We start from the raw sequence: 23,863 nt of genomic DNA, 5'->3' as shown, positions 1-23,863 counted from the left end.
TAAAACACTGTCTTCACTTTAAATGAAAACTTTTCTTGCCAATGTGATAGAAACCAGAAACGACTCGGTAATATCCTCCTAGGCTGAGCAGAATATGTGGATTATCTTTACTTTCTTTCCCTTCAAATCGTTAGTAGTTGAAACACGTAAATAGCTGTCATTATTATAAAGAAAGAAAAAAAAAACATGAATTTTAAGAGAAGAACAACAGAAACTGGAAGAGGTTACATGTCTTCAAGAAACAAATCATTTATTTTTATAGGATATGCAATCTCTGCCATGGATTAACAATACTTGCCTAGTAGAGGGAATTCATTACCTAGAATATTCAGAATGCACAACCTAGCCACCCAGCTGAAAAACAACTTGTATTAAATGGTGTATTTGACAATTCAGAAATTAAAATATTCGTCCATATACCTCACCCTTCACGTAACCACAAGAATAATTATTGATTCATAGCAACAAAAAGTCAATACAATCGATATCCCTTGAACCCCATAATAATAATATTATATGTATATATGTATTTAGGTATGTATATATGTAGATTTTATAAACAAAAGGGTAAAATCCTAGATACTTTATAATTGCTGTATTTTCAATCTTCTCCATCCTCTCTTGCTTTTAATTTTTTATACAAACTGACTTTGATACATTCCTACAATCAAACATCTGTTGTTATCGTTCTCCAAATAAAAAACTTAGGCCTTTCCTGTTGCTTTCCAATCTGCTCAGAGTATGCCACTCAAGAAGCCCCTGTAAGAAATAGATGCACCAATAAACAAAAATTGGTTCATATAACTTACCATAAGAGGGGATAAGTACGAAATAATAGTGGACTGAGGATAAAAGTTCCTAACCATATCCCTGAGGTTTTCCTAGATTCATTACTGCAAAATTATCAGACAAAATGTTCAATTCAATTTTTGACAAGCATAAATGCTACATAATGCGTTTGTAGCTTTCAGCTAAAAAAAATTAGACAAGAATTACCTTGGTTTTCCTTGGAAAGCGTCGTTAATTTCATCTGTACTAGGCCTGTGTGTAAACGTAGACAAAATAACATACTTCTCCTTTCCAGGTGACTCGTCTACCCTCTTGTACAGCTCATATTGGTTTGGGTAAGTCATTCTACATCACACGAAGTTAATTTACAGTACCATATTGTGTACTTCCAGAAGATAGAAAATGTGTTTGTATTTCTAGCATATCAAAGAATTAAATATCAATTTTGGTTATAATTAGGGAAGGTGTTTCTTAACATTCAAATCATGGTAACGAAGCTTTACACTTTCAACATTGTTGTTGGATTGGAACTATGACAAAAATAATAAAAAAGGGAGGAAAGGTAAACAAAATACGTCTAAATATTGAGCTGCAAGCAAGGAATCAGTTATTCTATTGATAAAAAACGTTCAAATTCATAAATGTCAAAAATCATAGACTAATAAAGTAAGAGATATAACTATTGTTGGAAATCTCACATAAATGAGATGTAATCGTCACCTTACAAATTGATTTTCTGATGTTGAGTTAGATATAAACTCACTTATTAAGATAGTATTGAAGTCATCCAAAACCTGTCCAAAGTAATGTTTTCTAGGACTATTATGCCACTATAATCGAGATCCTATTAGACCACTAATCAATATCTAATCTCATACTTAATATGTTTATTCTATGGCATGAGCAAATGTGTTGGACATCCCGTGTCGATCATGAATAAGGCTAGATTATAACATATAAGTGGCCTCATACTATTAGTCTTCTTCCTTTTGGTTAAATAATCACTACAAAAAAATCTTTAAATAGAAATCAATTTTCTTCTAGTGAATCTAAGCTCCTTCACCATGGTGATTTTTGTTGAGGCAAATTACAACTTCATGTCCTATTTGGTTTCACTTGCTGCATTTTATTCCTAGTCTCCTCTAACATCTGAATGGTGGATGACCTTTTTTGCCACAATTTTTATAAGGAGGAAAGCCTATTTCGTTTTTTTTCCTTGCCTTAAATGTTGTTGTTTGTTCTGCTGCTTAATGCCTGATTTTGCTTGAAAAAATTCTTTTAATTCTTCTAAACAGCATGATCTTTGGCTTGCAGAGTACCTTCAACAACGTGATAATGTCTCATCAGCCTTCATTGTTGTTGGGCTTGTAGAGAATGTAGCACTTTTGCAGTAATCTTAGGCATATCATTTGTATTCTCCAATGAGAATATAGATGTTTCGTACCTCTTCAACATTGGTACCCAATAACTTTATCTAGTTAGCAATATCAAATAATTTGTTTGAATATTCCATTATTGTCTAAAACTTTTTCATTATTTGCAACTCAAATTCTCTCATTGAATTAAGCACCCATGTGGTTCCTACTCTTTCATCTCCGATATATTCCTTCTTCAAATAATCCCAAATTTCATTTGTTATTTTGAAAGCCGTAATTCTTGTGAATATAAAACTCTTTCATCCTTTTCAAACTCAAATTCTCTCATTGAATTAAGCACCCACGTGCTCCGTACTATTTCATCTCCGATATATTCCTCCTTCAAATAATCCCAAATTTCATTTGTTATTTTGAAAGCCATAATTCTTGTGAATATTCTTAAAAACACTAGCAAAAAGTCATGACTTTGTTTTTACCTTCATTTTTTTTTTCTATTCATGAAAATTTTGATTTGGGCCATGGCATGATTATTGACAGTAGGAGTATTTCATAATCCTCTTCCACAGTTTCCTAAAAATCAAATGCCTCCACATAAGAATCAATTTTCACTGCCCAAAGGTCATAGTTTTTCCCACTCTATTCTAGAGGTCCAGTAAGAAGAGGGCTCTATACTCGTTGGAATTATGGAAGAAAAAAATAAAATAAGAGGAAACATAATATGTCGGTATATATATATTGAGCTAAAAAACATATATATATTTAACAACATTGTCCATTCCATCATCAAGACACCCCATTTATAGAAGGAAGAAAATGTTTTCTAACAGCACCAGCCAGAATAAACATCAATCAATTCGATTGGCTTTTATGAACATATGAAAGCATGGTCTTTAACTTTCCTACAGTTCCTAAAACGCCTTTCTGCTGATCATACAATCTCATTGGATGTTTTGATAGGCTATTCAAGAAGCGCATGGTCGCTCAATTATTTTAATTATCTTTTTCTTAGTACACATTCCTTCTTTTCTTCTTTAAGTCAAAAAATGACACATTAGATTTATAGAAAAAATTAATGATGCAAATATGTTACTGTCTAACCTGATAGCTCCCATTATGGGATACTGCGTTCCTGCATAATACAGAAGTCGAAAGAAGTAGCAACTTTCAAAAGAAGCAGCATACTTGAGCCTCTGGTCCCTCCCCATCGTCTAGTGATTAAGAAGGCAAAGTTATAAACATACTTTTACAAGAATAATTTGTTATCTTCAACTAGGTGGTTTAGTACTCACTTGCATTATACCACTAGAACCAGGCAAATCCTGAATTCATAGAAATTTGTCAATTTAATAAATGAACAAAATAAAATGTAAAAATATCATTTAAAGCGGGGTCACAGTATAAACATAAAATTAACCGAGGACCATTCAACCAAAGATATTTTATGAAAAGTTGAAAACTATACAATCTGAATATATTATATACTTGTAATGTTAGTCTAATTGCTGGTTTCATCACCATAAAACGTTAATAGTGTAGAGAAGACTTGCAGAAAATTAGCAAGATGTAATTTACTCAAATTTGGTAAACTAGATGTTTTAATTTAAAACAAAGACCCAAATGTGCACCAAGTGATGCTACACATTGTTCTAAAAAAGAAGTCAGCTATTCAAACATGAATCTTAACATAGCAAATCCAAGATAGCCCACGAGCCTAACATAGCAACCATATTAACATAATATAATGGGTTACTAAAGCAGATGAAAGGAATTATAGATTAAAACTCAAGCTTCGACTTTGTCAGCTTGCTCTCTCCCACAACCAAATGTCACTTATCAAAAATAACTCCAACAACCGAACTTCCTCTGAATGTTTCTTCACTTTGGGTCCATTTTGATAGGAATTGACAGTTTTGGACAGTTATGGCAATTATTTGTAGAGAATAACTACTTCAGAAATTAGTTTGGACCAGAAACTCCAGCAGTGGTGGTAGGGAAAACTGCAGCAGTGGTGGTTGTTTACATGGAAACAAAAACAGAGCTCCCAAAATCGGAACCTCTGACACCAACTTGGAGTAAGTAGGAAAATAAAAAATTATTTTAATGATAATAATGACAGCATTACATTCTCAGTGCCTTTATTTATAATAATCCAGCTCTCTAAAATAAGGAAATGTACATATGTTGAAATGAATAGGAAGATTCTAAAAATATTTCCTGCTAATCAACATGGAAATAGTCAGGATATTTGTATCCTAATAATTTGCTATATACAACATTACACACACTTAATAGGAGGTCTAACAGCCTCTAATCAAGACATGCCAATTGTGCCTTTCAGTCGTTTACACATCTAATCAATAATGCAAAACGACGGAAATCATTCAAAATCATTTATCAGCATGCAATTGTACTAGACTAGACTAGTTGACAATAAGTTTTCTGTGCATAAACTGATTATATAAACACAGTACGGTGTCAGATTCTGGTTATCTTCATTTAGCTAAGTCAAGACTATCTGAAAAACAAGGTGTAAATCATTCAATTATTTCATTAAATAAATTTGAGCTATAATAAAGGAGCTAGGAACTTAACTTTAAGCCTAGCATTGACTAGAATAACTGGTCTGTGTTCAGCTGCATTGGTCATGGCTCTTAGATCCTGTATTCACAACCTCAAACATATTAAAGAGAAAAAAGAAAGAAAAGCAAGGAGAAGTTGAAGAAAGCGTGTATATCCATCAAGAAAAAAGGGAAAAAAGGCTCAACAAATAAAATTTCTAAAATATATCCATAAAACTCCCACTGTATTCACTTACATCAATAATACAATTCCCAACAGCATTTTGAGGAGCCACCAAGATATACAAGTCATCTTGCTCTTCAACCTCAGCAGCACCTGAGATTGGACTTTCATGCATTAATTAGATGCCAAATATATCAGAACAGGAAAGAAAAGAATTTTTTTTCAAAAAGGCAGAGTTAGATATTCTCAATATGAAGTTATGAAGAAAATATCACATTCCATCAGGATGGCGCATATGAATGTTTTACTTTTTTTCCATTTACAGGGCATACATATATGATGGCCTGCAGTTAATTCTGTGTGACGTAAGCATTTAATGTAGGAATTGCAAAAAGAAGCTGAACGCGACTTGAAATAGAATTAGAGAAATGGATGACAAATCAAATAAATACAGAGAAGAAAAGTTAGATATTAAGACTTAAGCTAGAATCTGGAATACGAAAATCTAAGGAGGCATTGGGTATACAGGGAATTTTCAGTGTCCTGTGAGTCAAATTCGGAAAGCTTGTTTCCATATTTAGATTAATTTTTTAATCTATAACATTCCTAGGAAACAATGTTTTGTTTTCATTTTTTTCTTGGTATCTTTTCTGCAAAATTGTTTCGATGTGATAAATAGTTAAAGTTTCTAGTAAAATATCAGGTTACTTTTTATACCAGAAAACTTAAATATTCTTCGGAATATTTATTACCAACCAAACATATTTTAGTTACTTCTAGAAGTCATAATTCTCAGGATTCAATGATTCCCAAACACGGAAAAAACTTCCCTATTACCAAATGCCTCCAAAGGTGTGCAATATGTAAATACATAAGGGGCATTGGATCAAAAGCTGCAACAGCTAAACTATAAATATTACATCTAATTGATGTACCTATAGAACCAATATTGATGAAGGTTCCCTTTGCTCCATAATCACCCCAGTCCATGAACTCTAAGATCTTACGACTTCCAGCAAGCTGCAACGGCATTCCAGCAAGAGCACCCTCTCCCATTGACCCTTGTACACAAACCTGCATGATGAAGAAGATAATTTAATTAAAAAGAATTACATCTAGCAATTATAGACAATAGCATCATTTTATTCTTCTCTAGATGATGAAAATATTCTATGTTGAAGAAAAAGGAGTATGAAAGATACCTTAACCCGTTTTCCATCATCTGCAAAAGAGAGGGCAAGAGCTCGAACAAGTTCCATCAAGGTACCTATTCGATAAACATCCTGTAAACCACAATATGTAGTCAAATGATACATTTAGAAAAAATAAAAGAATAAACATCTGCATACCATTTCTGGGTTCAGCTCAGGAATGTTGATGTCAACCTATTTGATTTGGAATCACAAACAAAAGCATATATTAGCCTGCAATGCAAGGGAATTAAAAGTAATGCCATTCAACATATAAGGTAAAAGCTTAATAATTTTACTTCCGATCTTCCCACTCTTCATTACTCTTTATCATTGAATATTATGCATGTAGTAAGAATGTCGATTTGTTTTATTAAAAGTAGGGAGTGCTATTGCATCGCTATGTTATAAGGCATCCTAACTAAGTTGTCACCCCAAATAACAACAATCATTTGCAGCACCACAAATATCATAAAAAACAAAAAACAAAAAATGAGGGGTTCTTTACTTGATTATCTTTGTATCCAGAAGTGGTAGTTAAAATCCGAGTGTGCTTACTCTCAACGAGAGATTAAGATAGGATAACCTGAACTGCTTGGTGTACTCATTATAGCAAGAAGTGACGTTCAGAATACTTATCTTTGTAATCTGATTGATTGTAGCAGATACCTTTAAGAGTGACTTAAAGAAAAACTGGGCGTAGCTCATGGTTGTGTTGAACCAGAATAATGACTTTGTTCTCCATTCAGTTATATTTGTATGTATAGATGATCAGTCATTAGACCTTCTAGTGATTTGTGAAAAAGTTTTAGGCTCTATTCAACCTCCCTTCTAGAGCTAGTGTGCTACTTTAGTTTTTTCTTCCTTTGAGCTTGAAAAAATAAAAAATATACAGCAGAAGCTGAAGTTATTGCTGCTACCACTGCTATCAAAAAAGTAGTGGTAGAGGAAGATTTTAATTGAGCTGAAACTAGAGCAAAAGGACAGCACAGAGAGTTTTGTTGACAACCAAACTGAAATAGCCATATACCATAATCCCGTCTTTCCTGGAAAAACTAACCATTTCAACACTAACTTTTTTTCTTAAGACACATAGTTGTCACTCTTATTAACTGTAAAATCAAGTTGCAAACATTTTCACCAAGCCACTAACTTCCAGCAAGTTCAAGTTCTTAAGACAGAATATTGGAGCATGAAATCACTAAAGCAAGGAGGAGTGTTAAATATTTGCTTTATGCATTGCATGTGACTTTATATTTCTTTTTCAATCTGATAAGCAAATAAATTCATAATGGGCTGACACTTTTATTTGAAGAGCGAGTCAATCAATTACTACTTTTATTTGAAGAGAAAATCTGTTAGTTATTGATAATTATATCTCTTGTCAGACTGTTTTTGCTCTTTCAATTATTATGGATATAAGCATTGTTGATAAATAAAATATCAAATTCCTTGCCTTCAACTCAGAGCATTCTAACGTTTTCCCTTCTTACCTTTTTCGTTTTTCCCACCATATTTCCAGCATTGTATAACAATGGCAATTAATATACGAGGCCTCCAACACTGAGGAGACAATCCTAGAATACACGAACCTGTACATGGGAATGGTGATTTTGTCCCAAAGGATTGAAATTAGATGACTAAAGAAACACTCTGAAGATCCCTCTATTCAATTACCAAGTACTTGCAGCCAGAATAGTTTTTAAATCTGCATCATTAGAGAAAGAGAATTGAAAATAGCCATGGCTAAGGGGAACAATGGACCAAGATCCATTAATTTTCCAAATTCCTTCTAACTTAGGCTGAAATCCATGAACCTCTTGGGTCTTTCTCCCTTTGATAGGATAATAAGCCATCAAGTTCTTTTGGCAACTAGCTAACCCATCCCAGTATTCTTCCTCTGGAACAGTAATAGAATTTTCATCACCCTTCATACACTGTTTAGGGAGTTGTGTGAGTTGTGAGACATCGAAATAGGATGCTTGTAAGGAATTTACATGTGAAGGTTTATCCTGCTTGCTTGAAGCTTGATTGTTAGTTGTTGTCACCAAAGGCGTATTATGGTCACACAGGAAATTCCCTGGCACCATCGGATCCATAGGATCCCAACATTAACTTTATTTTATTTTTTAAAATTTAAATATAGAACATTTTTCATAGGAAAAATATGTAAGAATAGCAATGCTTAAAGATATTGCACAAATATAGAATCACTCAAATATGTTAAAGCATTAACCAGTTTGCAGACTTGTGATAGTAGTCTCATACCTTCAATCTAGTTTTACCATCATTGATAGCCCTCTCAGTAGCTTGTAGCACATCATCATAGAAATATTTCCTGATTTCTCGAGAATGGGGAATATTGTTTAGTCTAGTAGGAATCCCTCTCCACTTATCCTGTAATAAGCTAAGGCAAAATATGAAACAATATACCGAGGAGATTTTATAGTGCATAAAGGAGGAAAGTATTCAAAAGGAAACAGGCAAATGCATATTACAAAGTACAACTGTCTACCTGGCTCAAAGATGTCCGTCCTTTCTTAGTATCAAGGATTGATTTTTCTGAGTTAAAATAAGTTAGTAAATAACGTTAAAAAATACGAATTGATCTTGCTTATTGCATGGGAAAAACCCCATGTCAAGATGTCCAAATATTATCAATATCTCTTCGGGAAAGTAATGTGTGATCCCACATATCTTAACAAAACTGAATAACAGAAAGGAAAACCCTCTTTTCCCTCAAAAACCACCACTCAAAGCATCATATTTCACTCAAAATAATCACAAAATTCCCCTTCTACAAACGTCTTATGTCATAAAATTCATTAAGAATTTCCCTCAAATTTATACGCAGTTTCCTGATTTTGAACCATTTGCATAATTTCGTATTTCAAGTTTCTCTTACACCCATAATTATTTACCAGAAAACAAAGGATGTGGATGGTTTCGGTAATGTAATCTTATAAGAGTTAGACTGAACAATTAAAAAATTTGCAAATTAAATTCGAACATTGAATTATCAGAGGACCAAAATCGTGCATTGACTATTGTTGGAAGGAACAAAAATGCAAGCCTAAAGTTTATAATATCATGCCAAGGTTCACAATCTGGAATACACTCCCATATAGGTTGATGAATTACATGACTTCAAAATATAAAGGCCCATTCTGTTTAGTAAAATAAAATAAAATATTTTTTTCTCATTTTTTATATTTACAGTTATACCACTCTGCTTTCACAGTTTTTAATCGAATTTTTTAAAACAAAAAAAAAATGGAAACAATATGGTTCTTTTCAAATTACTTGTTAAAAGCAAAAATATATATATATTTTTTTCTAAACTTACAATTCCCTTACAAATATATAATACGTGCTTTTGAAGCTTCGTACCTGCAGATTTCACTACTTTTACTTTATCATGTTGCAATTGAGATAGCAAAGATTCAATTTCTTTGAAAACCGCTTCTTTTGGATTGCTGCCATCAATCTGTGCATGAAAAATTAGTTAAATGTGAGCGATGTTCCACCCACTGGTTCACGTCAAGACAAAAGATAGACATACGAGAATGCTAATAGTGTCCTATGACCTTATGAATTATTTTTGAGTAAGAGGAAGATACGGCTTCTGCATTTTGCTTGTATATGTTTAGGCGAGATTTGACCTGAAAAGCAATAGGTAAGAGTATACACAAGGATGTTAGATCCACGTAATTTTTAACAGAGAAAATGCAATATTTTTTCTTTGTAATCTTAAATAACAATACAACAGAAGCTCACTAAATTATTTTTTTCCTATAACTGGATACATTTTCTGCTTCCAAACTAACACTGAAATAAATTAAAAATGCAATGTCACCCTGTTATAGAATTTAAGTATTTTAATAAATTACTTGCAGTGATCCTTTAGAACTCCTCCCTTTACTAACACATGATAATTCACCTGTTCATACTTTGGACTCTGAATACTGTTACTACTTCCTAGGAAAAAAAAATTAATGGCTATGGTTAACCCACACCTTGCTTTTGAACATATGGAGAGGAAGAAACAAAAATCTGAAAGAGTTATACTTAAATTTTGATAATGCAGCACGCATTGAGCAGTTTATGCACATGATTGACACCATTACAATGCAATTATGCTGACTGATAAACTTCTTTGTCGATTCAGTTGAAGATAGTCTTCAAAGTACACTATGATTATATGACAGCTAAGATCTTTAACTTCTCATAAATATTGTGATAAAACTTGCCATTTAACAAAATAAAAATCTCATCAGTAGCGTCAAGTATTTAGGAGATCATTTCATGCAGAGACCATCTTTTCCAGCTGCCAAGGAGTATAAATAACAACATTTTCAAATGATGCAGCTTATGTGTGAAGTACCCACAAAGAGAGCAAAAAAAAAACAAATAAAAGGAGTACTATCATACCTTCTCCTCGGTGTCATCAGGTCGAGTTACCAGCCTTGCTTTAATCTCTTCAGTCTCCGGTGGAAAAAAAGTTAAATGGTATATCTTCCCTGTCACTGGGTCAAGCCTTCTACCAACACATCTGTCGATCAGAGTTTCATCAGGAACCTGAGTATTAGAAATTTAATAACTTAGCGAGGAAGATGAATGTATAGATTTCTGATTCTGGGTAATTAAATAACATGTAACATGTCAATAACACCAAATGACCAAGTCCTATGCCTATTATAAACAAGATTATTCACATACTTATCACATTTTTCACTTTCCCTCTTATTTTTCTTCATTCATTCTAACTCCACCCTCAAGCACCAAAAGATGAGCTGTATGTCTCATTTTTCTTTACAAACAGATCACATTTGCACCAACAATGAAAAACTTAAAATAATAAATAAAATCCTATTAACCTTAAACAAGATTTTAAATTTTTATTGCAATCATATGAAATTTCTTTGCTACACTTTATGCTGTGGAAAATTGTGATCAATTGTGGTTTGCAAGACCCCAAAAACCTTGAAATTGGCAACCATTTTTTTTAAACTATCTTAAAAACAACTGGAAATTGTGCAGATAAAGTTTTTGGGAAGGGAGAAAAACAAAACAAAACAAAAATTTGACATACATCCAATACTATGTACACATCAGGTCGTATCTGCATTTTCTCCAGACTCTGGGCCTGACCCAAACTTCGAGGGTACCCATCAAGAAGCCACCCTTTTTGCTTAGCATCTTCGAGAGACAATCGTGTTGCCACCATCTATAAAAGAATATACATTAACCAAGCATTTTATTTTGATGGCAAAAGAGTAGGTCTGATAATATTATACTGCTGTCACAATTTCATCAGGAACCAGTTGACCCGCGTTCATGAACTCCTTTGCTTTATTTCCAATTTCAGTTCCAGCTGCCACTTCTGCTCTTAGCAAATCCCCTGTTGATATGTGCACCAATCCAAACTGCACAACACCAAACAAACAAACAAACAATTTATTCATTTATTTATTACAGCATCAATTACATAATTTATTTATTTACTAATTTCACTCATTTTTTAACTAATTTTCTACCAAATATTTCGAAAGAAAAACAAATTACAAGTTAAAATTAGTTTAAAAGTTATTTCTTATAAATTTTTTAATTATAAAAAAACATTATAAATTAATTTTAACAGTGAAAATCATTTTAATACTTTCTATAACAAACAAACCTTTGATCCTCTTGCTTTTCTTGGTTAAATTACTTCCAGAAAAATAAACAGGCCTTTATAATAGAAAGGGAATGGCACGTGACACGTGGTAGCAACGAACCTTTCGGACAATTAATTCACATTGCGTGCCTTTACCGGAAGCGGGTGCACCTGATATCATCACCTTCAGAGGCTCGCCGATGGAACAATTCACTTTGAGCGTCTTGTTAAAGATAATGACACATGTAAGGTACTTGCGTGGTGTAAGGAAGCGAAGAATAAATTAGTAAATGATGATAAATAAATGTAACCTTGGTGGTTAACCGCGATAGTGTGTGGCAGCGGAGGTTGCTTAATCGGAGAGGTTGTGTGCAGAAGGAGAAGTGGCAGTGGTGTAGACATGAATGGTGAAGGGAAGTGAATGGAAGAGAATGAGAGGTTGTGAGAGTGGTGGTGCGGTGGAAGGAGCAGCTGGGTGCGGTGTTTATCATCGTAGCTTTCGTTTTTCGTTTGGGATCGGTCGAATCAGTTGAGTGGTTCAGAACACTCACATGCACCCTCTAACAAATGCCACTACTCTTTGTGTGTGTGGTTGTGCTACTAATAAAAGTTTGTAAATTGAGTTGATTTGATGGAGTTTAATTTTCACTATTTAGAAAATAATGAAATTTAATTTTATAAAGTATATTGTGTTTTCCTTTTCATGTTATAATTTTTATCATTCTTCGTTTATTTAAATGTTAACTTCCCTAACATTTTTATTAAGTTTAATTATAATTTCATTTTTATTTATCATAAAAATGCAAAATTGATATTATTTTCAAATAAAAAATTAATATAAATTATTAATTTTATCAAAAATTTAACTTTTAAGTAAAATTTTAATATTACAATAATTAACATTCATTTAATCATATATCATAATCAAATTAAAGAATAATTTTTACCAATCCAATTTTTATTTACAGGATGAAAATGTCATTTTAATATTAAAAAACTTGTTATAGAAAAACCTTTAAAATTCATTGTTTCATTTATTAATCCAGTTTGCTTAAGTTACAGCTGTTTGTGTTGTTGTGCGTGGTACTGAGTGGGACAAAATGCAGCACGACTGAACCACGAAAAATAGCTATAAATTATGTCCAACACTGCATAGAGATCTTATTCTTACGAATCCTAGTTAGGTGTAAACGCAATTTGCTGCAATTTTATTGAAAGTGGAATTTGTTGCAGGCAACTTCCATAAAGATATGAATTACATTCCCAAACATCAACTACCAACAGTAAAATTACATGCTTCAGAACGCCAAGAAACTTATCAATTGCTAACTACATCATGCAATGAATATTTTTTTTATATCTGGCAAAGAGTAAAGCAAAACAGAATAAAATAGCTGCACTAAGTTTACTATCTTCCCTAACAAAATGAACTGAAATAAAGTAACATGACATTGAACAATTCAAAGGGTCCTCTTGATAAAAAACTGTTCTCTGTAGTGGTAATCTGTGAGCGAGTTAAGTCTTCAATCCAACTTGACTGAAGAGAACAAGTAATGCACGAACCAGAATGAAGAGAGGAACCCAATTGTACCTGTAGAGAGCATGATTGCTAGAACCATGAACAGTGAGTATCCCAAGTACAGAGTTGCAGACACAGGACCACTCAAACTCTTGAGATCAAACACAAGATAGTTAATGGAGTACAGAAAGATGTACAAGGCAACAGAACCGGATGCAAAGAAAGATTTCCACCACCATTTCCAGTCCTCCACACACAGGTGCATGTAAGTAAGAACTAAAGAGACCTCAGCACAAACCAGCACAAGAAGGATCAGAACAACGAAGAGGAAGCCGAAGACATAGTAAACTCGACCCATCCAAATGCTAGACATGATAAAAAAGAGCTCAATGAACAAGGTGCCAAATGGAAGGGTGCCAGCACCAAGAACTAACAGCCATGATGGGTACTTTTGCTGGGGAATTTCACGAGGAATTTGGTTGGTTCGGACTGGATACTCAATGTGGGGTGCCTTGGCTCCAAAGTACCCACCAACAAGGGTAAGGGGTACAGATATGCAGAACCAAAGCAAGATCAGTATCACAAAGAGTGAAAATGGAATGGCTCCAGTGCTGTGGCTTCCCCACAAAAGGAAGTTCAAGGTTGTGAGGATCAAGAAGGAAATTCCTGGGAAGAAACACGCGGCCTTCCATGCGATCGAAACCCAGCCCTTCTGATCTCCAAAGGCAATTGTCCTCCACAACCGAACTGAGACATAGCCAGCAGCAATACCAAGTATCATGTAGAAAAACAGCATACCTGTGATCAGTGTTCCGCGAGATGCTGGTGACATGAATCCTAGTGCAGCAAACAAAATTGTCACAACAGACATACCAAGAATCTGAACCCCATCCCCAACCATCACACACAACAAAGCAGGATTCGATGGAGCACGGAAAACATCTCCCACCACAAGCTTCCAACCAGACAACTCTTCATTCATCTGTGCTTGAGCCTCCTTGTCCAGCTCCTCATAACGGGTCAGATCTCTCCTAACAGTTCTCAGGAAGATCACAAGAACAATACCAGCAAGAAAAGTGATCACCATAAGCGAATTAAGGATAGAGAACCAATGCACTTTAGCTCCCTCCATCTTTAAGTAAGCATCCCATCTAGATGGCCACTTGATATCACTCTCCTCAAAGGTCACCTCGTAACTGAAAACAAGAGGCTGACCCTCTTTGATAGGCATTGCCACAGTGGCCGGATCGCATCGAATAGGCGAGGGATACTTGTCATACATCTTCAAGTTTTTAGCCATATCAGCATTATGCATGATACTGCAAGGAATTACCTCGAACCCCACAACCATGTATCCAGGCTTCTCAGAAGATTCCTCCTTGCCGACAGGGATCATTTCTGCGCCTTCGCCGGTCCCCATTACTCGAGCCACATTGGTCTCCTCATACTTGTGAATAAGAACATTGAACTTGAGATGGTTAAACACATAATAAGCATCCTCGATCTTAACACCAACAGGGTACCCCGTCCATCTCATAAAGTACCCTTCTTTCTGTGTGAACCTAATAGCAGGTAAATTATCAAGAATCAAGTTAACCTGATACATCTGGTCAATCCTCTCCTTCAAGATCTTGAACTGATCCCCGGACAATGATTCCACCCGGCACAAGAAAATCTCAGATTCATTTGTGTGCATCTTAAACCTGTAGGGAGAGTTCTCTATTCTGTCCCCCATGAGGAGTTCCCCAAGATTCTCAGCACTGTCCTTGATACCTCCCTCAGGCTTGCAAAAGGGCAAACTGTAATAACTAAAGGGCATCTCTGTGTCAATGGAAGTAAGCGAATTCACTTTCACCCACAACTCATCCGTGACACCATACTTGTGGGGATAACTACCAGGAAGGTAGAACCCATAATTGGGTTGAATTTGAAATGTCAAACACAAGATCAAGGTCATCCACAACCCAAATCGCGCAAAATATTCCATCTGAGCAAGATTCACAGCGGATTCGTGCCAGATCTGACAGACCCAGATACAGCAATGAGCGAAAAAAATGCAGATAATACAAACTGCAACAGAAAATATAATGGAATTGCAAGACTAAATACAAAAGTGCAATACAACTACACAACATAAAAGATCATGGGAATGTGGATTTGATAATCAAAGAAACAAACACAAACAAAAACAAATATCACAAATTAAAGTTTTATATCACTGACCTCATGCACAGAAAATGTGGCGTGTGTATTAAAAGTCTGAGCGCATGAAAGAAATGAAGATTTTCTTCACGCGCTGCAGAGGAAAGGCGAAGAATCGGAATGGATGAAATGCAAAACCAAGGAATGTATGCACGTTTAAATATCCATGGTTGGTTTTGTTTCACTTTCCTTAGAGAGCTGGTCACTGCGCTGATGAAGAATCAGTAAATGACACTAATACCCCTACCTTACTTATTAACAATGGACAAACTCCAAAATCCCGTTTGTCACCACTCACCACCGTTTCAGTAACCCAGTACCCACCGACACCGACACTTCTTATTTCGATTCATTTACTTTTTCAATATTTCCACTTCAGCAACTTTTTGTCTCGATCAAACTTAGTAATATTTAACGAAGAGGAGATAACATTTATGAAAAGGACAATTATACTTTAATCCACTTTTTTTAATCCACTTTTAATCCACTACTTCAATCACCATTAGATCATTACATCACATTATTAAAAAAAATAAAAAAAGTTGATCTAATGGTGATTAAAGCAATGGGTTAAAAGTGGGTCAAAAAAAGTGGGTTAAAATATCATTTTCTTTATGAAAATTGAAAAATCAAGAATATTTATTTAAATTTAATTTAACTAATATTCTAAGATGATTTGGATCTTCAGCTTAAAAATAAAGAATGTGTGTTCTTAATAAATTAATAGTCAACACTTTAAGCTTGTATGAGAAGTTTAATTTCATCACTTTAAAATAAAGAATGATGACTAAGTTATAGATTTCAACGAGTTGTATTTTTTAATTAAGTAGTTGATGTTGTGGTTATTTCTATCATTTTTTTAGTTTATTAAATATATACCAAAGTATTAGGCAATAAAATTTGTAAAACAGTAATAATTGAGTAATTAAATATATAATTAAATCTTATTAATACAACAATAATAACAAGTTATTAGACTATTATTATTATTATTATTATTATTATTATTATTATGATTTTTAGAATAGGTATAATGAAGTTAACAAATTTATTATTATTATTATATATATAATAATAATAATAAATAGTTTGTAACTAAATGCTGCTTTACACAGCATTGAACTTAATAAACAATGCTCGCGTGTCATTCCTTTAGCAGTATTACAAGTAGAGTTTTTTTGGTAATTTTATTTTCAGATAAAAAGGAATATTATTAAGTTTCGAATAGTAAGTAATTTTGTTAAGATAATTATAGGAATTAGAAATGTGAACTTTATTTTTTCCAACTAAATGTTAAAATTAGAATGTGAAGCTTTTTTTTTCTAGTGCAGCTAATTGTACTTTTTGATGCCGTGATTGCTAATATAATTTCTATATAAATTTTTCATTATATATATATATAGAGAGAGAGAGGGTATTATTTTTTCTTTAGTTAAATCATTCAATTTTTTGTTTAAACTTTTGTTAACTTTTATATTTTAAAATTTTGAATTTTAATTTTCCTAATTCTTTTATTCAAGTTTTAGTTAATTTAAATAAAATAAAAAAGAATTTATTTTGTCAAAAAAAAAACATTACATGATTATTTTGTTTTTACACAAACTATTGAAAAAACCACCCAAAAACACCCTCACCGAAAGAATATATGCTAAAAAAAATCATAAAATCCTAAAAAAAATAATTTGTCGTTTATAAATATAAAAAGAGATATCATTTATTGAATATGTAGAAAAGATAATTTATCTAAAACTTAAAAAAATTACGAATTTGGATTTTTTAATATAAAGAAAAATGTATTTATTTTAATGTAAGTGCAATTTTACGTTTTGCACTTTGAATTGACGTAAGGAGTTGGTAATAGAGCTGTAACTTGAGCATGCAGGCACAATAGCACTAACTATGGGTGGGAGAAGACCAGAACATGGAAACAATATTTGAGTCTGCTTCGTACTTAAGTTTTTTTAGAGAAACGTGACTTGTGGTTATATAAGGTATACGTAAATAATAATATTATATTATGGTACATTGCTCCTGCACCTGTAAAGGCAAATCATTCCCTTAGATCTAACTCCTCTGTTTGACCAAGTCATTTTATATATAGTACTATATTTTAAAATAAAAATAATTGTATTTTTCTAAAATTAATAGGACATCATAATCTTAAGAAAATTATGACATGTTATATACGCATTAGTAATTAACCTCTTGCATGATGACACATATATTTTGATTTATAAAACCAATATTAAATTTTAAATTAACATTAGTGATTTGGGGCTTTTTAAATAGTCTTATATAACTCAGATCTTATGCAAAATGAGATATATAAAAATACGGTAACATTTTTCTAATTTAAGTGAATTTTTATGTCTCGATTAATAATACAACCGAGATAGAATAGCTTTTATGTCTCAATTACAATCACAACCGAGGCAAATATTTTTCAAAATTATTACACTCCCCACTGATTTGAAATTTTGAAATTGACCACATATTTTTATGTCTCAAGTTCAATTTAACGATGCATAAAAAGCTTTTTGGCATTTTGTTTTTGTTGCCTTTCACCCAAAACTGTTAAGTTGCAATATTTTTCCAAAATGACATTATTTTTTTATTATTTCATGAGGGAATATGCGTGTGTCCTATAATAACCGAGGTAGAATATCTTTTTATGTATCGGGCTTCCTAACAACCAAGGTAATATTGTTCCTAGGGTTAAAAAATCATAATTTTACAAGCAAATATGTCTCGGTTCAACTTTTAACTGAGGCAGACAATGTTTAATGTCTCAGTTTTGAATTAACCAAGGCAATAAAGTTTCTTAGGATTAAAAAAGTCAAATCAGATCACTATTGAGCGTCTTCTTTAGCCCGTTCGTTTTGAAGAACCGGCGTATGGTTCTTTGTTATAGCCCGCTAGCCACTTGTTTCAGCCCTCCACCACCTATGCTCCATCGAACACGCTGTTTGCTGTGTCGTCGTTCAATCACGCCCCTTTCTGTACGGTTCATTTTTATGTTTTGGTTTGTTTTTGTTTCGCCTCCCTTTTTTTGTGTTTTTTTTTTGTATGTTCTTGAGTTTTCAATCTTGAATTTGAGATTATGATGATTTATGATAGAAATTTTTGTATTTTTATAGAAATTGACTTTGTAAATTTGTTATACCTTGTAAAAATGTAATTGTTGATGATGGAAAATTTTCTTTTAAAGATGGATTGATGATGATGAACTATGCAATATACTTTGCTTGCTTTTTGAAATTATGCAAAATTATGGTATATGCAAAATTATCAATTTTGCTTGCTTTTACAAATTTCATAAGTTAGTTTGGACCCTAGGATAGAGTACACATCGATTTTGTCAAAGTTTACTTTAAACTTTTTGTTTAGATGATTACATTCCTTATACCTCTGTGTTTAGGTATTGTTGCCTCTGGTTGTGGGATTGTGGGTACACTTGTATTCTCCTCCATCACTGCTCATGTTTCAAGCTTCCAGGTTCTTAATTTTACTTTGAGTTTATAATATTTTAGTATAATCTTTATTTTTTGTATGTTAGATAAATTGATTTAATATATGTAAAAATAAATGTATGTTGTTGTATGTTTATTTAAGTATATACGCTATAAATTGATTTATTTTGTTCGATTTAAGATTGTTGTTGCATGGAGTTAGTCTTAGGTTCCCATTTGAGATTGAATATGAACATTATTTACTGTCTCCAAGTTTTTTTTTTTTTGAAAGAAGATGTATTTTTTTTAAAAAAAAGAAAACAATACTGATAATTTAAATATATTCAATCTTGAATTGTTCGGTTGGACAATTTAAGAAGATTAATCACTTTTTAATAGTTTATTAGTGTATATCTATTTTAATATACATATCTCAATATTCATGAATATTTGTCAACTGCGTTTTGTGTTGATCTTTGGGTGTATATTTGATTGTAGTTGATAATCACTCTCATTTTGTGTAACCTGAAGAATAATGCGAAATGCTAACAAAATTTCCTGAAATATTAGATATGTGTTTTAAAATTAATATGTTCCAATAAACTAAAAGAAATGAATCTTATTTAATGGGATAAGGTCACACCTTAAATACAAAACTAAGGTAATCATTCATTTAAAGATTACTGAAATTGTTCGCAGAACTTCAGTATATGTCATATGGATTGAGACTAGATTAATTCACCACGCATCAGTGTTGAGTATGAGAAAGGAGTACAAAAATTTATACAATTTACTCAATGTAATGAGGGTAGAAGAGATAACGAAGTGAAATTTATATGTCCTTATGTCAATTGCTAGAATGCGAGAAAGTTAAACGTAACTGAAATTAGGGAACACCTTATCTAAGATGGTTTCCTCCGAAATTATACAATATGAACATGGCACAACAAATGAATACACTTTCCAACTGCTGAAGATCGACTTGAAGAAGATAAATTAGAGGACATGATCCGTGATTTTGGCATTGAAGCTTTTGTCCAAACTCGTGTGTATGAGACAATGTCTACTTATGCAGAGATTTCGTTGTACGTCAGTTCAACTAAGTTCACGAGATTATCAATGGTGTTAAGACTCGTGAATTTGAAGACGACTAATGGATAGAGCGACACGAGTTTCACATAATTGCTTGCTAATGTTATTGAATGGACTGCTTCTTTGAAACTAAAAGGATATCATGATTTTAAAAGATTTGGACTAATAAATAAATTAATATTATAAAATTTAAATACCATAATATATATATATATATAATATAGATTTTTTTATAAAGTTTCATCTCTTTTCTATATTTTCTTGTTTATCTTTCTATAATTTTCTTTTATAAAATCAGTTTAAGTTATTCCTTTCATACATTATATTTTTAAGGGTTAAATATGTTTTTGGTCCCTCAAGTTTCAGTGAATTTTGAAATTAGTCCATCTTTGAAACTTTATACCAATTTAGTCATTTATCTTTAGAAATGCGTGGATTTAGTCCTTCTTACTAAATTTTGTTAAGTTTATTTTGCATTTTAAACGTATTTTATGATAATATTTTAGTTAACATTGAAGCGAAAATGTGTTAAACGATGTAAATAATTCAAATACTATCATAAAAAACGCTTGAAACATCAGATAAACTTAACAAAATTTGGTTAAAAGAACTAAATTCATGCATTTTTAAAGATAAATGACTAAATTGGTCAAAAGTTTTGAAGATGAACTAATTTCAAATTTCACTGAAACTTGAGGGACCAAAAACATATTTAACCCTAATTTTAAAATATGATCGTACCTTGCAATAATGAAATAACCATAAATCATTTCTATCTGATGAATATATTTAAATAGAAGATTTAATTAGTAATTTATTTCTTTAATTTATTGGTTTGATTGTCCTTTTATTATCTTTGGTTTAATTTAATTCTTCAAAATTTTTAAAATTAGTTTGATCTTTAAATTATTTAAAAATGTTTAATTTTTAAAAAAATTTCATTTTAGTTTTTTTATTTAAAATTTTGATCCAATTTAATCTTCCTAATTTTTAAGAATGATCCAATTTGTGCTCAATTTGAATACTTAGGTGAAGTGATTTAATGTATAAATTATAAAAAAAAATATTTTAACATGTGTATATAAATTGTAATTAAGCTTAATTATTAATTTGGTCTCAAATTGAAGAAGACATAATTAGATCGTTTTAAAAGATAGGAAAACTAAATTGAATCAAAAATTTAAATAGAAGGATTAAGTTGAAAACTTTTAAAAAATTTAAAATTTTTAAATCGTTGTAGGACCAAATTAAACATTTTTAAAAAAGACTAAATTGAATCAAAAAATAAATAATAAAAGAATTAAAATGAATCAAACCAATAGAATAAGTTATTGTCCACTTCAAAGATTCTTTATTCTCCTATTTTTCATATGAATTTGTCACAATCTTAGTAGAGTTAGTTAAGAAAAGACATCTTCTCAATTTGTTAAGTTCATGTTAAAATTTTGTTATATTTGAATATTTTTCTCTAATTAAATTCCTAGTTTTTGATTAGTGGTATTGCTTGAATTTGAATCTTTTATAGAATAAGGAAATGTAAGGAAAACTATTTTATTTTCTATAAAATTATTTAGAGAACTAAATCACAAATTAAATATATTTTGATTTTTTTAAGACTAAAAGTAACTAATAGTTTAGGTGTGATGAGAAAAAAACATCAGGAAGAATATTAACACCTTTAGAATTACCTTACTAATATATAATAAGATAAAAGATAATAAATACAAAAATATAACATAAAAATTTCAAGATCAAAGAAAAAATCATATTGTCTCATGACAATAAAATATTAATACTATATGAAAAATTTTACAATACATAAACTATTATTTCATTCCTTCTGACTCCAAACAATTACTTAAATGAATTGACTTGATTGAAACTTTTGTTAAGTAGTAAGGGTGTGAAGACCCCTCTAAATTGAACCATTCTAAATTAAAAAAAGAAAAAAAAAACTTTTGCATGTTATTAAACATGCTTCTTGTGACATACTAATCATATTTTTTTCTTGTATTACTATCGAAAGTTTGTGCAAGAACTTTTTTAAGTTAATGTAGGAAAAGTTTGATATGAACATCATCGGGAACTCAGAGTTTAATCAAACAATTAAAAACAAACAAAATATAGTTATCCACCAGAAATACATTCAAGAAAATTTCGAGGAGTTTAACATGTATGCAGGCTCATAAAATATATGTGTGCATTTTACTTTCTACCTTTAAAATATTTCATATAAAATTATTTTGTACATCTAACTATAAAGGTATTTTTTAGTAGTGGTTTTTCCCGATTAAGAAAATGGCTAAAAATATATTTATTTTATATTTGAATATATATATATATATATATATATATATATATATATATATATTAAAATTAAGTAATAAATTTCTTAAAGAAAATTTGGATAAATAAAAAAAATTATAATTTTAGTCTATAGAAAAAAAACTCCTTTTAGTTCTTCAAATTAAAAAAATCATTTCATAATCTTTATATTTAATAAAATGTGATTTTAATATTTAAATTTGACCGAGTTTATGGATTAATATAGTGTTTTTAATTTCGTGAAACTAAAATAATTTTTCTGAAATTTTAAAAACAAAAACCAGAATAGAATGATCATAAAATTAGAACGATCATAAGAATAATTACATTATTAAAAAAATTAATATATCCACATTTAGATTTCCAATATTACAGTTGGTTAATTGTCAAATATAGAAAATTACCTCTAGAAAACGGATTTATTCCAAAAATTAAGATTTGAAATTCACAATCATATATTTAGTTATATTTTCCAACCCACCTATAAATTTTGTTTCTATTTCTTTAGTTGTTGAAATATTACATTCACTTAACATGTATCAAAAGAAAGTTTAATTAATTTTTGAAAAACTTGAATATTTGTAATTGAGTTTTTTTATTATGTGAGGAAAGACCCACAGCAGCTTAAAGAAGAATGAAAATGCTTTTATAGGATTTTGAAAAAAAATAAAAAATCAAGGTTCTGAAAAATACATACAAATTATACTTACACATTGCATCCTCATGCTGCATATGTAAATTCTAATTTAGTTATGGATTTTGTACCTAGAGTAACTATCAAGTTTGGTGTAGTGTTATATTTACAAAATTATAATTTTGTACATATTCTGGACGTGTGAAGATTTCTTGCATTAACAATAGTTTGTTTCACAAAAAATGTCCCCATTTTAAGGTATATTCATAATTACATGTTTACACTTAATAATTATTGTCACTTAATAATTATTATCATGGTCAATATTCAATTTTGTCCAAATAATTATAATCTTTTTAAAATTTATTAAAAAAATATTTAAATAACAATAAATAATAATTACAATTATAATAATATAGAAAAACAAAAAAAAAATTATAAATCAAAAAATTTTAAATTAAAAAATTTAAAAAAATTTAAAAAAAATTTAAATAATAATAATAATAAGAATAAAATCAAATAAAAAATATAACAAATAAGAAAAAAAAGAAAAGATAAAATATATATATATATATATATATATATATATATAAGAAAATGTATTAAAATTGTCAAATAAAACAAAAACCCAAATTAAAAAATAATAAAATCATAAACCACCCTAAATTACATAAATTAATCAACTTGGAAGAGCGAAGAGATGGTAATATATAATATAACATAATTAATAAAAGTCTTTTTGTAGTGATCACCCATTTTAGTTGTTAAATGACCAAAAATCAGTCGTAGATCGTTAGCAACCGAAATAGAGAGTAAACAGAATTAGTGGCGAAAATCCTAGTCGCAAACCACAACGACCGAAATTATAGTTGCTAATTGTTCACTAAAA

General features: G+C 31.0%; 2 protein-coding genes across 2 annotated transcripts; both read right to left on the bottom strand.

The window, feature by feature from the left end:
* Positions 1-433: 433 nt before the first annotated feature.
* On the bottom strand, positions 434-12,337 carry LOC114163940 (adenylate kinase family protein). Its single transcript, XM_028048335.2, has 19 exons — positions 12,065-12,337; positions 11,875-11,976; positions 11,395-11,523; positions 11,190-11,324; positions 10,529-10,675; positions 9,685-9,759; positions 9,488-9,584; positions 8,613-8,659; positions 8,366-8,494; positions 6,257-6,292; positions 6,110-6,190; positions 5,843-5,981; positions 4,981-5,060; positions 4,758-4,823; positions 3,455-3,484; positions 3,264-3,373; positions 997-1,134; positions 864-893; positions 434-759 (listed from the first exon to the last, which is right to left on the bottom strand). Exons 1-19 carry the CDS (start codon positions 12,242-12,244, stop codon positions 735-737), a joined length of 1,776 nt encoding a protein of 591 aa, XP_027904136.1. The 5' UTR covers positions 12,245-12,337; the 3' UTR covers positions 434-734.
* A 596-nt stretch (positions 12,338-12,933) lies between these two features.
* On the bottom strand, positions 12,934-15,758 carry LOC114163093 (Endomembrane protein 70 protein family). Its single transcript, XM_028047170.2, has 2 exons — positions 15,496-15,758; positions 12,934-15,292 (listed from the first exon to the last, which is right to left on the bottom strand). The coding sequence occupies exon 2, from the start codon at positions 15,257-15,259 to the stop codon at positions 13,277-13,279; it is 1,983 nt and encodes a 660-aa protein (XP_027902971.2). The 5' UTR covers positions 15,260-15,292; positions 15,496-15,758; the 3' UTR covers positions 12,934-13,276.
* Between the last annotated feature and the right edge of the window lie 8,105 nt (positions 15,759-23,863).

Source organism: Vigna unguiculata, chromosome 9, assembly GCF_037176805.1.
Source record: "Vigna unguiculata cultivar grain cowpea cultivar isolate G323 ecotype 2 chromosome 9, ASM3717680v1, whole genome shotgun sequence".
NCBI classification, from domain to species: Eukaryota; Viridiplantae; Streptophyta; class Magnoliopsida; order Fabales; family Fabaceae; genus Vigna; species Vigna unguiculata.
The sequence above is the reverse complement of the archived record's forward strand: the minus strand, read 5'-3'. Positions and strand labels throughout refer to the sequence as shown.

What these genes read in the sequence shown, in the direction of transcription:
- LOC114163093 (XM_028047170.2), bottom strand. Translation starts at nt 15,259, where the DNA reads ATGGAATATTTTGCGCGATTTGGGTTGTGGATGACCTTGATCTTGTGT.
- LOC114163940 (XM_028048335.2), bottom strand. Translation starts at nt 12,244, where the DNA reads ATGATAAACACCGCACCCAGCTGCTCCTTCCACCGCACCACCACTCTC. An exon ending in CTGATGACACCGAGGAGAAG is followed by an intron (nt 9,760 to 10,528) that starts GTATGATAGTAC and finishes ATTGCTTTTCAG; the next exon opens with GTCAAATCTCGCCTAAACAT. An exon ending in AGGAAAACCTCAGGGATATG is followed by an intron (nt 760 to 863) that starts GTTAGGAACTTT and finishes TATTTCTTACAG; the next exon opens with GGGCTTCTTGAGTGGCATAC.